Source organism: Girardinichthys multiradiatus, chromosome 17 (assembly GCF_021462225.1).
Source record: "Girardinichthys multiradiatus isolate DD_20200921_A chromosome 17, DD_fGirMul_XY1, whole genome shotgun sequence".
Lineage (NCBI taxonomy): Eukaryota > Metazoa > Chordata > Actinopteri > Cyprinodontiformes > Goodeidae > Girardinichthys > Girardinichthys multiradiatus.
The window spans coordinates 909,010-921,663 of record NC_061809.1 but is presented as its reverse complement, the minus strand read 5'-3'; the positions used below and the strand labels follow the sequence as shown (position 1 = coordinate 921,663).

Below are 12,654 nucleotides of genomic sequence, written 5' to 3'. Positions count from 1 at the left end.
AGTAGAAAAACAAATATTTTTGACAATATAGAGTATTTCTACTTCAAGTGAGGGAACTGTTACCTAAATACATTCTTAGAACCTTTCTTCATAAAATATAACTAACCTTTAAGTAAATTTAAGAGTAGAGTTTAAAACATTTAAAGTTGGTCTTATTATTGTAATTAATTTTTCAAGTGCTGTGATGAAGTGATTACCCAATGCTAAGTTATCCAGCTGTATAGCAATTCATTCTGTAGGGATAAATTTAGCTGAATGAGGCTACAAAGCATAGAACAGGATCTGGCCAGCACTTTAGGAATGGTATTTGATAACATAGAAAGGGAGGGAAGAGCAAAAATCTTTCCAAGATTAACCTTAAAAACAGAACATGGACATTAGCAGGACACTCACCTCTCTGTCTCTCTCTACTTCCAAACCGGCCTCTAGCAGGTTGGCTTCAAACTCTTGTCTGATCAGGTGCATCTCGTGTTCGGCAGCCTCTGTCGGCTCACTCCCTCTTGCGATTCCGAGCTCCATAAACACCTCCCCGACGCTTGCCGCCTCCTCCCTCCGAATGCCGCCTCCTCGTCCGGCTGCTGCGTCTGAGCCCGCAGGGGGAGGAAAATTGCCGTTTGAGACGATGGATAGCTGGTCCTGTGAAACCATGGCGGGAGATCGTAGGGACCCATGCCGGCGGTGATGAAAAACCAGAACATAGTCCACTTTCCGCTGGCCATCACAGAAGTATAGGCCGTCACCACTAGCTTGGGGGCTTGAAGGTGCTCCTCCAACCTGTGAAAATATGAATCAGGATCTCAGTAAAACCTTTAACAATAAGAACCAATCAGAATTTACAATTATGTTAGACTGTAGTCATAACCAGGGATACAAATCAAATAGAAATTGTTCAAAAATAGCAAGCCAAACCTTTAGGCTTCAGGGGAGTTATGTAATTACTGAACAAATTTAAACATTTGCTGCTGTGTCAGCACAGGCAGACACAAGTGGCTTTTGGCAGATCCTCAAAAACAATGAAGTGAGAACCTTCAGCAGCAGAGTGGGCAGTTAGCTAACCTTTGCCTGTTTTAGTCTTTATTTAGACAGGGGGAAGAATAGAGGGAGACTAAACATGGAAACAGCAAGAGGTAACGCTGTACAGACACTATCCTGATGTAAGGATGTTTACTAGGGCAGGAATGTAGAGTATCTTTGCTGTGTTGTAGATTACGGAAGGATTATCAATTGAAGGAAAAGTTTGACTAACATTACATTTACAGTTTGGTCCTTTAAAGCCCTCTGTTCACAAATTACTGATTGAATTAAATATGTTCTTGAAACTTTGGTTTTCCAGGGTTAGAGGATTCATGAGCTCTCAGTATCTTACCTGCTCTGGATAACTAGCTTAGCTTCTTTATTTAAAGAAAAACAATCAGCATTAGTTTCGCTGAGGTTACCGACTGGTCTGTGCAAAACCAAGAGATTTGTACAATCTTGAAACAACTCCAATCTCCAGAATGTTATAGCAGTTTATCCAAACAATATTTTGTAATATTTTTGTAATACCTATATTACGCTATATCCATATCTGATTTGACTTCCAATGAAAGATAAACACAAGCATCTTTAAGAAAGCAACACTCCACACCAACTTTCAACATATTTGATACCTCAGATAACATAATATAATCCAGCAAATATAGCAGGACAACAATTTTCTAATAATTTTATACAAATTCAGTGGCATTGCATTGCAACTTACAGATGCCGCTGCAAAGGCGTTAATGTAAATGTTAAAGCAATGACGCAATAATGACATTACTTGATTTCATGCTACACTATACAGAGAGTCTGTCTGCACTGATGAATATTCACTCAACTCAGCATGCCAAATGCCTGAAGTGGATGACATAGCAAATGGATTTGATCTGGTCATCTGAGTAATTAAGATAATTATTAACTGATCACTTGGAGGCACTCATAGACTATAGGGAATTAAACATTTGGCTCAAGATGTTAAGGTGATCCTTAAGTACAGAAAATGAAACATATCAGGTGATGACACAACAGCAATAATTTATTTCCTCTTTCCTGAAGCAACATTTTACACCTTTCATCCCAATATACATGCAATATCTGTATTAAGGGTATATCATAAACAATACACAGAATTCTTAAATGTCCCAAGACTTGATTTTGACAAAACGGACTTCAGCCTGAAAAGCCATTTTAAACACAAAAACAAATGTGACAAGATATGAAACAGTGTGTGAGCATCTTAAGAATTATAAGATACAAAATTCCTAACTCAGTCTTCTTCAGGTAAACAGTTGGTGACAGGTAGTCTGCTCCAGTGCTTTTAGCCATCAAAGAAATGTTTGTAAAGAGATTTTATTTGCTATAAAAAACAATCAGGTCTTATATAAAATGAAATAATTAATGTTTTAATAATGGGAAAAGTGATATTTTGTTAAGCTATTATAGCTATAAGCTAGTTACAGAGACAAGATTTACAGAACAAGTTCTAAACCTGTTTTAGTATGGATGTAAGGATTAAAGATGCTTCTTGGACATTTCTGGTCTGTGTAAAAATTCATGTCATCCACATACATTCGAACCTTAAGATCTGAGCATACATCTGGTGAATCCTTTATAGAAGCTGTAAATAAAAATGACTCTAGAAAAGGCTTTTGTGGGATCCTTGCAAAGCTGCACTGCAAATTCCTGACTTCAATTTTAAGGGCAAGAAATTAAAAAAAATCACATCATACTTAACAGCTATGGACCAGAAACTGCCATCTCTGCTGGATGCATGGTGCCATCTTAAATGAGCATTTTCCCTGAGGACTGTTTGTGTGATGTCTTTGTTCCATGTTTTTGGAAATATGTAAAGCAGACTTCTAAGAAGAGTCCCATTTGGACTGATCTAGCCGTTACCAAGAAAGCTTATGAGCCAAAGCCTAAGGAGCCCTCTAGGGGAGTTGGGTGTGGGGTCCCTCGAGGCTCCCTGAGGGCCACGATAATGATCCTCAGTAGGACTTTTAGAGTCATACTGTATGTGTAAACAGTATATGAAAGCCATAGAATTGTTGATTAGTATTATCAGTTATATTAGCAGAAATAATATTAGATGAAGAAAAGCAAGAAGTGTCCTGCCTACTGTTTTCAAAGATAAAATCTCTAATAAACGAATGATGATACAAATTACTTCATGCTCTATAGATCATCTGATCCAGTATCAGTAGTGGGCCAGAAACTGACATCATTCTTGCATCGGATCTTGGAGGTCATAGCTTTGATGCATTTTCTTCTTCTAAAAAAAATTTGATGTTAAAAAGGAGAAAACATAAAGTGGATGTTTCTGTTTCTGCACACGTTTAAGGTGTTGCAGGTATCTCAAAATGTAAAGGTAATAATACTTAAAAATAAAACTGTGGAGCACTACAGAGGAGCAATGAGGAGCTTCAACAACTGCACAGTTAACCGGAATACTAAAAGTTACTCTACTTTATTTATTTTTCATTTTAACCACAATCTACCATTGACAATAAAGTTTGGGAAAGTCGGGAACCTCTTGGAAGACTTTGACACAATGTGGGAATATTGACAATATAGAAAATACATAGAAAGGATGCTGTTAGAGCCTACGATGCTAACAATGGCTAAATTTGCTAAAGTTTAAACAAAAAGGTTTGAAAAATATCAACTGCAAGCTTTGTTTGACTACAGTAGGAAACTGAGTGTGACTGCTTTTCAGACTGATTTACCATTAGCTAAAGAGCGACCACCACCCTTTTATAGTCTGAAGCCCCCCTGGTCTCTGCCTGCAGGGGTAGCAGCTCTGCAGCTCTGTAGCATTTATACTGTTAAATGTAGGCATGAAAACATGGTTCTGAGGCTTCAATCAGTCTTGTGAATAGAAATACAAATCAGCACAAATTGGAGCATCACAGCTCATAGCAGCTGTTTATTGTTTTTTGGGTTTTTTTAGTTAGCCTAACACCAGATCACAAATAGACAAAATATCTAAATATTTCAGTAAAAATGCTTTAGACTGAAAATTGTCTGCAGATATTTCTATTTAGATATCAGAACCCAATAATCCTGGATCAGAGCATCCCTAAGATTTCCATTCATTGTTCACATTCCTTATTTTTAATACAATATTATTAATGGGTGCAATGGTGTTTCTATTCATTTCATCATTTATTTAGGTTACACACAGACACTCACAGTAACTTTTTAACAGACAGTTTTACATCAAATAAAGCTAGTGGACTATTTCTCCATCAGTGATTACAAATATAGACTTTTTGATATTAATATATGGTTAAATATATTATTTTGTATTTGTTTGGGGAGGGGGGTCTGTTTTAACAGTACTATGTCTGGTTATGTAGACTGAATAAAACCATGAACTACGATATAAAAATGCCTATTTAATGGCAAATTAACAGTGAAGTCAATAACAAGGTCATAAAAAGTGAAAGCAGATAGATTGAAACTAGAGCTGCTGTTTATTATTAGAGAAAAAAAATCTAAAACCGGAACAACAGCGGATCGGGGGGGATCCTTACCGGGATCTTGTCCTCGCTCGGGGAGACCTGCATGCTGTTGCGCTTCAAACACACACACAGTGGGTGAAAGAGGAGAAGAAGCAGAGCAGGATGGAAAGTTGCCGGGTTTTGCAGTAAAACGCAGCAGGATTCTTCATTCCCACCGTTTTCCCCATCGCTCCCATTAAACACCAGAAATCGGCCCAGTTAGTCCTCCGTCCAGCAGGAGCTCCGGTCCCGGCGCTTCAACTCTCATTGCTTAGGAGAGATCTGTCAGGTACTGTGAGCCTGATCTCATGCTGCTCCGCACTCTTCTACCCAACTGGGTGATGTGGAGGCTGCCTACGCTGCAAAAAATGTCCTGTCTCAAACTGTCGGGTTGCTTTAGCGTCGAGGACTGATTATATATACTTCGATCGTGATTTGCTCTTTTATGCTAAATAAAAGCACAAATGAGATGGTCAAATCCAATCTACCTTCATTGTTACAGCCCCTGCTCCTGGTTTAAATGAAAGAAGTGGATATTTTTTTGCAGTGTGCACAAATGCCTGATTTCACAGCTCTGTGATGTAATTGGCCGTGATACTTTTGTTTTCCCAGCAAAACTCACTAAAGCGGAAAAATCTCAATACTTTAAATGTATTTCAATTATTACTTAAAACCCTGATTATTCACTCACTCCTGTTTGTAATCAAGTGAAGCTATGTCCACCCCAATTATTTTGCCCTACTTGTAAAATAATTGGTGTGGAGGTTCACATACTAGCAGGAAGCAGACCCTAAACATACAACCAGAGCTACTGTGGAAATGGTTTAGATCATATCATGTTCACTTTCAAGTCAAAGTCCAGACCTGAATCCAACTTGTTGTTTTACCACAGAGAAATTGGTGAAAACTTGTGTGGCACAAAAAAGTTGGGGGTATGAATATGTTGGCAAGTCACTAAAATTGTTAAAGACACTCACAGGGTGTTAGAACTGTAGATGTACTAAGCTCCATTCCATTTATCTCTAAATGTAAAATTCTTAAAATTAAACCTTACCAAGTTGTATTGCTTGTCAGAAAACTAGTAGAGTTTCCTAATTATTCTATTAGCAGTTAAAGTTAATGTTAAAGTGACATGATATGCAGGTAAAGTTATGCTTTTTTTATTTTCTGAATTGCAAAAACAGTTTATCATTTAAACATTTATAACATAGGTTATAAGCCACACTGGATTTTGAAGTCAAGAGGTTGGTGGGAATGAAACGTTTGATTTTAGTAGATTTTCTAGTTGCTTTTTCGTGCTTGGAAACGTGGAATGCCTAAATTCGTGCCTCTGACGACTTCTGAGTTTTTTTCATCTCTGTGGCTATTAGACTACGGTAATTATTTTACTAAAGGGTTCCTACATGCCCTGAAAAAGCTAATAAATAGGTTCATAACTTTTGAGGCAGTTGCTCATTAGAGTTTTAAGCTGCTACTTTTCTAACCTTTTGTATCAGGTAGCTGCGCTATTGTACTAATGCTAGCTTGTATGTGAACAGCAAAAACAAGCAAAAAGTCAGGTTCAGTTGTGTTATTTTTTTTTTATTTCAAGGCTAGCAATGTTTTCATTAGTCTCTCAACTATTGTTTCTTGGTGCGTGTGTAGGATTACTGTTAAATGAAGTTCCTTTGTTCTAGCAGCCCCCTAATACTTAAACAAATAACTAGATAAATACAAATAAATAGAGAAAAGTCTTGCAGAAACAGTTTTGGAAGCAAGGGTTCATGGAGGTTTTATTTGCTACTTTTCTAACTTCCTGTGGAAGCTTGCAACATTGCAGCAGAAAATTCTTCTGTTTTTTTGTTTTTTGTCATACTTAAATGTTACAGATCATCAAACTCATTTTATATTATTAGATATTTATATTATTAGATTGCCTGTTTAACTAGCAAAATCTGTTTTCAAATGATGATTTAATTCGTAAAGGAATAAAAGTTCCCCAATTAATAAGCAGATATGGTCAAAACCCAGAGAAATATCCACTTCCCCAAGTACTGCAGATTCAGTTTATACTGCGGAGGAAATACAGGCTCATTAAATCGAATTAACATTTAACTACACAAACTCCCTGTAAGATCACAGCGTATCTCCAACATCATTTCTGCAATTAGTTTAGATCTTGTACCAAACATGTTCTGTTTTATATAAGATCTGATTTAAATGAAATTGTTGTTAAGATAGACCCAAAACATAACCATCAAAAACTACGCCTCCATCATTATTACAGTCTTTATAATGACACATCAAGCTATCTCATGAAATGCTGCAATGCAATGAAACACGTTGCAAACACAGGATATTTCATCAATAGCTCAGTTTCAGAAGGTTCTCATTTTTCTGCATAATCTATTGTTTCACTTAAACACTAACACAGTTTAAATGTCAGGCTGTTGTTCCTGTTGTTACCTGCAGCAAAATCTGGGATTCCTCAGCCCAAGGCTCCTCCTTACAACCCTCAAGCTCCAGGACCCTGTAGGGCATAGGTTTCAGTCCGATCCCGGAGAAATCCCGGGTCAGGTGGCACAGGGCGTCGCTGTGAATGGACGAGGATTCGCTGAGGGCAGTGGACACCTGGTTGTACCCGGCACCATTGGGCCATGGATCTGGAAGACATTTTATTCAGAAAGCAAGTAGAAAGTAATGAAACTAAGGTTCTGCTGAACATTTGGGACATGTATCCGGCTAGTATTAGTAGACTTCAATGGAAATATTTCCGAAAAGGTGTATAAATCAAAACAAAGCAAGTCAGAGCCTCTGGAAAGATGCCTGCTGTATTTTCACTCACACGTTTAAGCTTGCTGACATAAAAAACAGAACAACATTTTGATTTCTCCAAAATTTGTCTACCAGTGCTCACAAAGCAGGAGAAATCTTACAATTATGTTGTTATTCCAGACTATAAAACCGTAACTTATCTTCTTTGTCTTTTAGATGATGCCAAAATGGATAGATTATCCATCTTATTTACAGGTTAACAAGCATATGGGTCCAAGTATTCATTAATAACAGTGACATGGGAGAATTTAGAGGTCAAACAAGAGATTAAAGGAAAATAAACTGAGCTGGTGAACAGACAAGTTCTCAACAGATTCTAAATAACAAGAATAAAGCAAACAGTTTATAAAATGTACCACAAAAAGTGAAACACACTAATTAATGCGGAAAATTGCTATGAAAGGAAGTGCCAGCAGATGGAAAACCGACACATATCAGGCACAAAATGAGCTGAAACAGACAGTAAATGACATTTATCCACTAATATATGGAAAAATGTCCCTGTTAGCAGTAGCTTCTGACATAATTCTGGCTGGATATCTGACTACTCTTTGTGGCAAAATTGATTTAGTTCATTTAACTTGGCGGGTTTCCCAGCACAGACCCCATTTTTAAACATAGTCAGTTGTCATTTTGGTTGAGGTTGGACCTATTTGAGAATGCCAATGTTAACCTTTTTAATCCACACAAGGCTTTCACCCCTAAAAAGACTGTACTGCCACTCAACTGGTGGTGGCAGTGGCATGCAGTGGGGGCTGTTTCAAACTGTGATCATGTGCACTTCTTTGAATGCCATACATTTAAGAAATAGAAAAAATAATATGATCACAAAGAGAATGGAAGCAACCCAAATGACTAAGAAATAATGTACAAATATTAAAGTAAGGCTCTAAATCAGGGCCATTGTCCTGCATGTTTTTGATGTGTCCCAGGTCCTTATACACTCAAGTTCTTTAGTCCTGTTAAGGACCTAATTATGTGATTCAGGTGTGTTGACAAAGAGACACATCTAAAAGTTACAGGACGCCAGCCCTCAAGGCATGGAATTTGACACTTGTGCTCTAAATGACTAAAGTGCATACATTTGTAGCCCCTAAAAAGACATACCACAACATCACCGATCAACAAATGTAAAATTAGTCAAAGTTAAATGTATATATCTGCATTAGTTGAAAGTATGGTTTGTTGTTCCTTTATGTCCCCTGCTTCCCTGTGGCACGAGTTCAGGTCCACAATCTCAGCTTTGAAATTGCAGTCAGGGGTTACGTGTCTCTCCCACAATCAACATGACACCTGTCAGCACGAAAATGGAGAGCCTTACTTTTCCCACCTCTTCCACATGAGCCGGATCGTCCTGAGTTAGTGTGGAGCTTTGGTGCAGAGACATTTGTGGCAGCCTTTGTGCTCCTTTAGCTTCATTTTCAGCTGATGCAAAGTGTTCCTCTGCGCTACAAATATGCTAAGTGGCTCTATGAAAGCTTTGCTTCTTGCTGTGCAAATTGTTGTGTGTGTCAGTCAGTGACAAACCCAGCCTGAAAGCACAATGCAAAGGAAAAGCCCACTTCTCAGTTTTTGAAGCACTAGAACAAAGAAATACAACATACACTGTGTCTTGCAGAATTATTCACACCCCTTCAACTAATAAAGCTCTAGTTTTGAACATTTTGCAGAGCACAGTTCAGTCCATTTTCTGTTATTGGAAAGAGTGTGACGCAACTACAAACCTACCAAACATGACTGCATACCTACACTGTAAGACAGGGCTAGGTGAGCATTATAAAGAGAAGATATTAAAGGTCTTGTTAAGCATTGAGGGCCTGCTCCACACATCAGGCCTTCATAGAGTAATAGCAACAAGACAGCCACAATTTGCCACAAACCATGTAGGGAACACAGAAAACACATAGGAGAAGGTGCACTGATCAGAGTGTGGAGAAAAACTGCACAATCACCCTGAACACACCATACACATGATGAAACATGGTGGTGGCAGCATCATGCTGTTGGGATGCTTCAGTAGGGACAGAGAAACTGGTCAACATTGATGAAAAAATGAATGAAGTTAAATACAGGACAATCCTGGAAGAATACCTGCATTAGAGGCTGCAAAAGACTCGAGACTGAGGTCAAGGTTCATCTTCCGGCAGCACAACGACCTTAAACATGACATGCAGGTGCAAATGCAGCAAAATGAGGTTCTATAAATGACTGGCTAAGTGGGGATAAAAAGGAAATGTGTCCATGTGTTCATTTCTTGGTAACGTTTTACAGTAAGTAAAGCATGGCAGAGGGAAACATGAGTTGAAGACTTGTTGCCAAGTGTTTAGAGCCTCTTGTCCTCCCACTGTTTCACTAAAACATTTTAAGTGCAGCAGCGACAGAACAGATATTTCTCCATCTTTGTCTGATTACCATGCTGTCAGGAACAGATTGCTATTTTTCTCTCTCTTTTTGTAAAAAGGCTACTCTGTGTGTGTGTGTGTGTGTGTGTGTGTGTGTGTGTGTGTGTGTGTGTGTGTGTGTGTGTGGTTATTTTAGGGATACAGACAGCTGTAGCCATAGCAACGCACCAGGCCATGAGCAGCCGCTCTCATTTCAGCACCATGGACAGCTCTCTCCATCTCTTTCTGTATTTTTTAAAAATTATTCCGATCCATTTGTTGCAGAGTCACACATACGGTTCTGTGCGACAATGAAGCCCGCCAGCAAGGTCAAGAGTTGTTCTTGTGTTTCTAAAACTCGGGCCGGGAGGGTGAAGCATTTAACGGCAACAGTTTGCTGCTGTTGATGTTCATTTGACATCAGCACTGTCGCCCGGTTACTGGGAGGTCGCCAGGTTGCAGCTGGTGGAAGGGGGAATGACTGAAATAATGTTTGAAGTATTAATATAAAGCAGGGCATTGGTAAAATTAGAGTTCCCCTTTGAAAAGAGTTTGCTTGACTTAAAGCTATGACAAAGAAAATAAAAATAGGGATTAGAATTAGAAGGTGAAAGATTTAGCTTGTACCTGATTTAGAGTTTCTTTTCCGATTTCCATCCATCCTCATTTCTCCAACTGACTGTATAAGAAAAACGTGCTCTTTATTTTCACACTTGATTGTAATGGCAGAGACAAAGGGTATCTTCCAGGGAGCAGATAATGGGCAGCAGCAGCAGCAGCATGGCACAAAGCCTTAATGCTGATGCTTTTATCACATGGTGTCTCATTGATTGTTCAGAAACTTCAGCCAGAAGCCTATTTTATTTGGTTTCATGTTATTAACTGCTGAGAAGAGAGAACACTAATGTGTTACAGCTGCAAAAGCATGTTAATGTGTCCAGTTTTTAAGGAAGTGCTGAGAAGTGGAGGCATTTAAGAGGGTTTAAATATATCGGTAGATTAGAAGTTGTTTGTGTTTTTGTTTTATTATTTTTGGCTGGGTCTAATCACCTTAATAAGACTGTACAGAAGGATGTCCTACATCAGAATATAACATCATTTTCACATAGAGATAGAGCCAGATATTTACATATGCAGCTTCTCACTTTCTGACATTAAATCTGACTAAACATTTACTGTTTTAAATCAAGATAACAAAATTCTTTTAACTTTATTACAAATTGAATTAATATACATTTATTTCCTATTTATAGCTGTATGACTTAGGTCAAATGTCTTAGATATCATTTTACAAGCTTCTCAGAATAAATTGCTGGAATGTCTGCCCACTCCTCCTGACAAAACTGGTCCAACCAAGTCAGATTAAAAGGCTGTCTTGCTCACTCACGTTTTTAGCTCTGCCCACATTAAGCTTTGAACCTTAAAAACACTAGGTGTATTGACAGTAAATCCCAACTGTAGCCCCACTGATTCTCCTGTTTACTTTTTTAAACTGTAGTTTGGAGAAACTCTGTAATATGTTCAAGTAGCTTCCTCTGAGAAAAACACTGCTTTTCTGGGGACACTTTACTCATCCTAAGCCCCTTCATGGTCTGTGAGCACTAAATATTCATACCCTTTAACTCTTCTCATATTTTGACATGCTTCAGCCACATAGAGATTTTATTGGGATAGAACAACACAACGAAAAGCATTATTGCAAAGTAAAAAAAAATGGCATTCAAGTAGAAATCTTAAAATGTGGGCTGGCAGCATGATGATGTGGGGTGCTTTTTTGGAGGTGAAATTGTTTTTGTTATATATATATATATATATATATATATATATATATATATATACATATATATATATATATATATATATATATATATATGTATATATATATATACATATATATATATATATATATATATACATATATATATATATATATATATGTATATATACATATACATATATATATATATATATATATATATATATATATATATATATATGTATATATAAATGTAAAATTAAAGGAGTTTAGGTGGGGTTTCTTTTTTCAAAGGATCTGAGGAGTAACTTTCTATCTCAACAATAAAAAAAAACCATGAGAACGTTAAGGTTGCTCGCCTTACTTCCAGTTGAACATGGAAGCAGACACTTAACTTACCTAACCTGGATTACTGTGCTCACAGAGTCTCACTCAGAGTGAGCCTTTCATCCTAACAACTGATTTGTTCTTCTCAAACGTACACATCACGGTCTGAATGGATAATCAAATGACACTCTGAGGCAACTGTATACCCTGGTTGTTGGTGGCTGCCCCCACAGGGTCTGCTGACACCAGCCAGCATACATCTTTTGTTGGGTGTAGGTAGGGGAAGAGACAGACAGGACAGGTCACACAATGGAAAGAGAAGAAGACTTCCTATAGGTTCCTGAGTCACTCACCTGCACAGGTAGATGAGGGTGATCGGCGAAGAGCCATGTTCCTGAGTGGGTAGGGTTAGTGACTTCCTGCTCCCTGTGAGCGCCTGGTCAGTCGGCCATGCTGTTTTGCAGTCAGCAGGTGAGAGGAACAACAACAATCTTACTCAGTAGTGCAATCCTCAGCTCAGTGGAAGCTTAGCTCTTCCAGGATAATAGTCTTTTCCAAGCGGCTGCCAGGCTCGCAGAAACTCTGCACCTCTGCTTATTGTGCACACTTACTTAATGCAACTGCACCATGGGCTCATGGGTAGAAGAACAGGGTGGCTGATTGGGTGCTTGGCTGAGGAATTACAGCACACAGAGCCGAGCAGAGATTATTGGGCCTTCTAATGTGCATTAATTATTGTACCTTCTGTTTAGGCTTAGCTACAAACGTGCTAGGTCTTCAAGGTCAGCTCTATGGATATTAAGACAACAGAAGAGTCATCATGGCAGTGATTAGAAATGATGAGGTATTTCTC

The 12,654-nt window shown here is 38.2% G+C and overlaps 1 protein-coding gene across 3 annotated transcripts in view; it reads right to left on the bottom strand.

The window, feature by feature from the left end:
* Positions 1 to 12,348, bottom strand: part of ano2b (anoctamin 2b) — a 122,671-nt gene extending 110,323 nt beyond the window's left edge. The window contains exons 1-3 of one of the 3 annotated variants that reach the window (XM_047390177.1): positions 12,155 to 12,348; positions 6,969 to 7,165; positions 394 to 774 (exon numbers count right to left, since the gene is read on the bottom strand). In XM_047390177.1, the coding sequence (XP_047246133.1) occupies positions 394 to 774; positions 6,969 to 7,165; positions 12,155 to 12,191 (615 nt within the window). In that variant the 5' untranslated portion in view covers positions 12,192 to 12,348. Of the gene's footprint in view, positions 1 to 393; positions 775 to 4,556; positions 4,954 to 6,968; positions 7,166 to 12,154 lie in introns of those variants that run through there. The other 2 variants (XM_047390178.1, XM_047390179.1) reach the window with 2 other exon arrangements.
* Between the last annotated feature and the right edge of the window lie 306 nt (positions 12,349 to 12,654).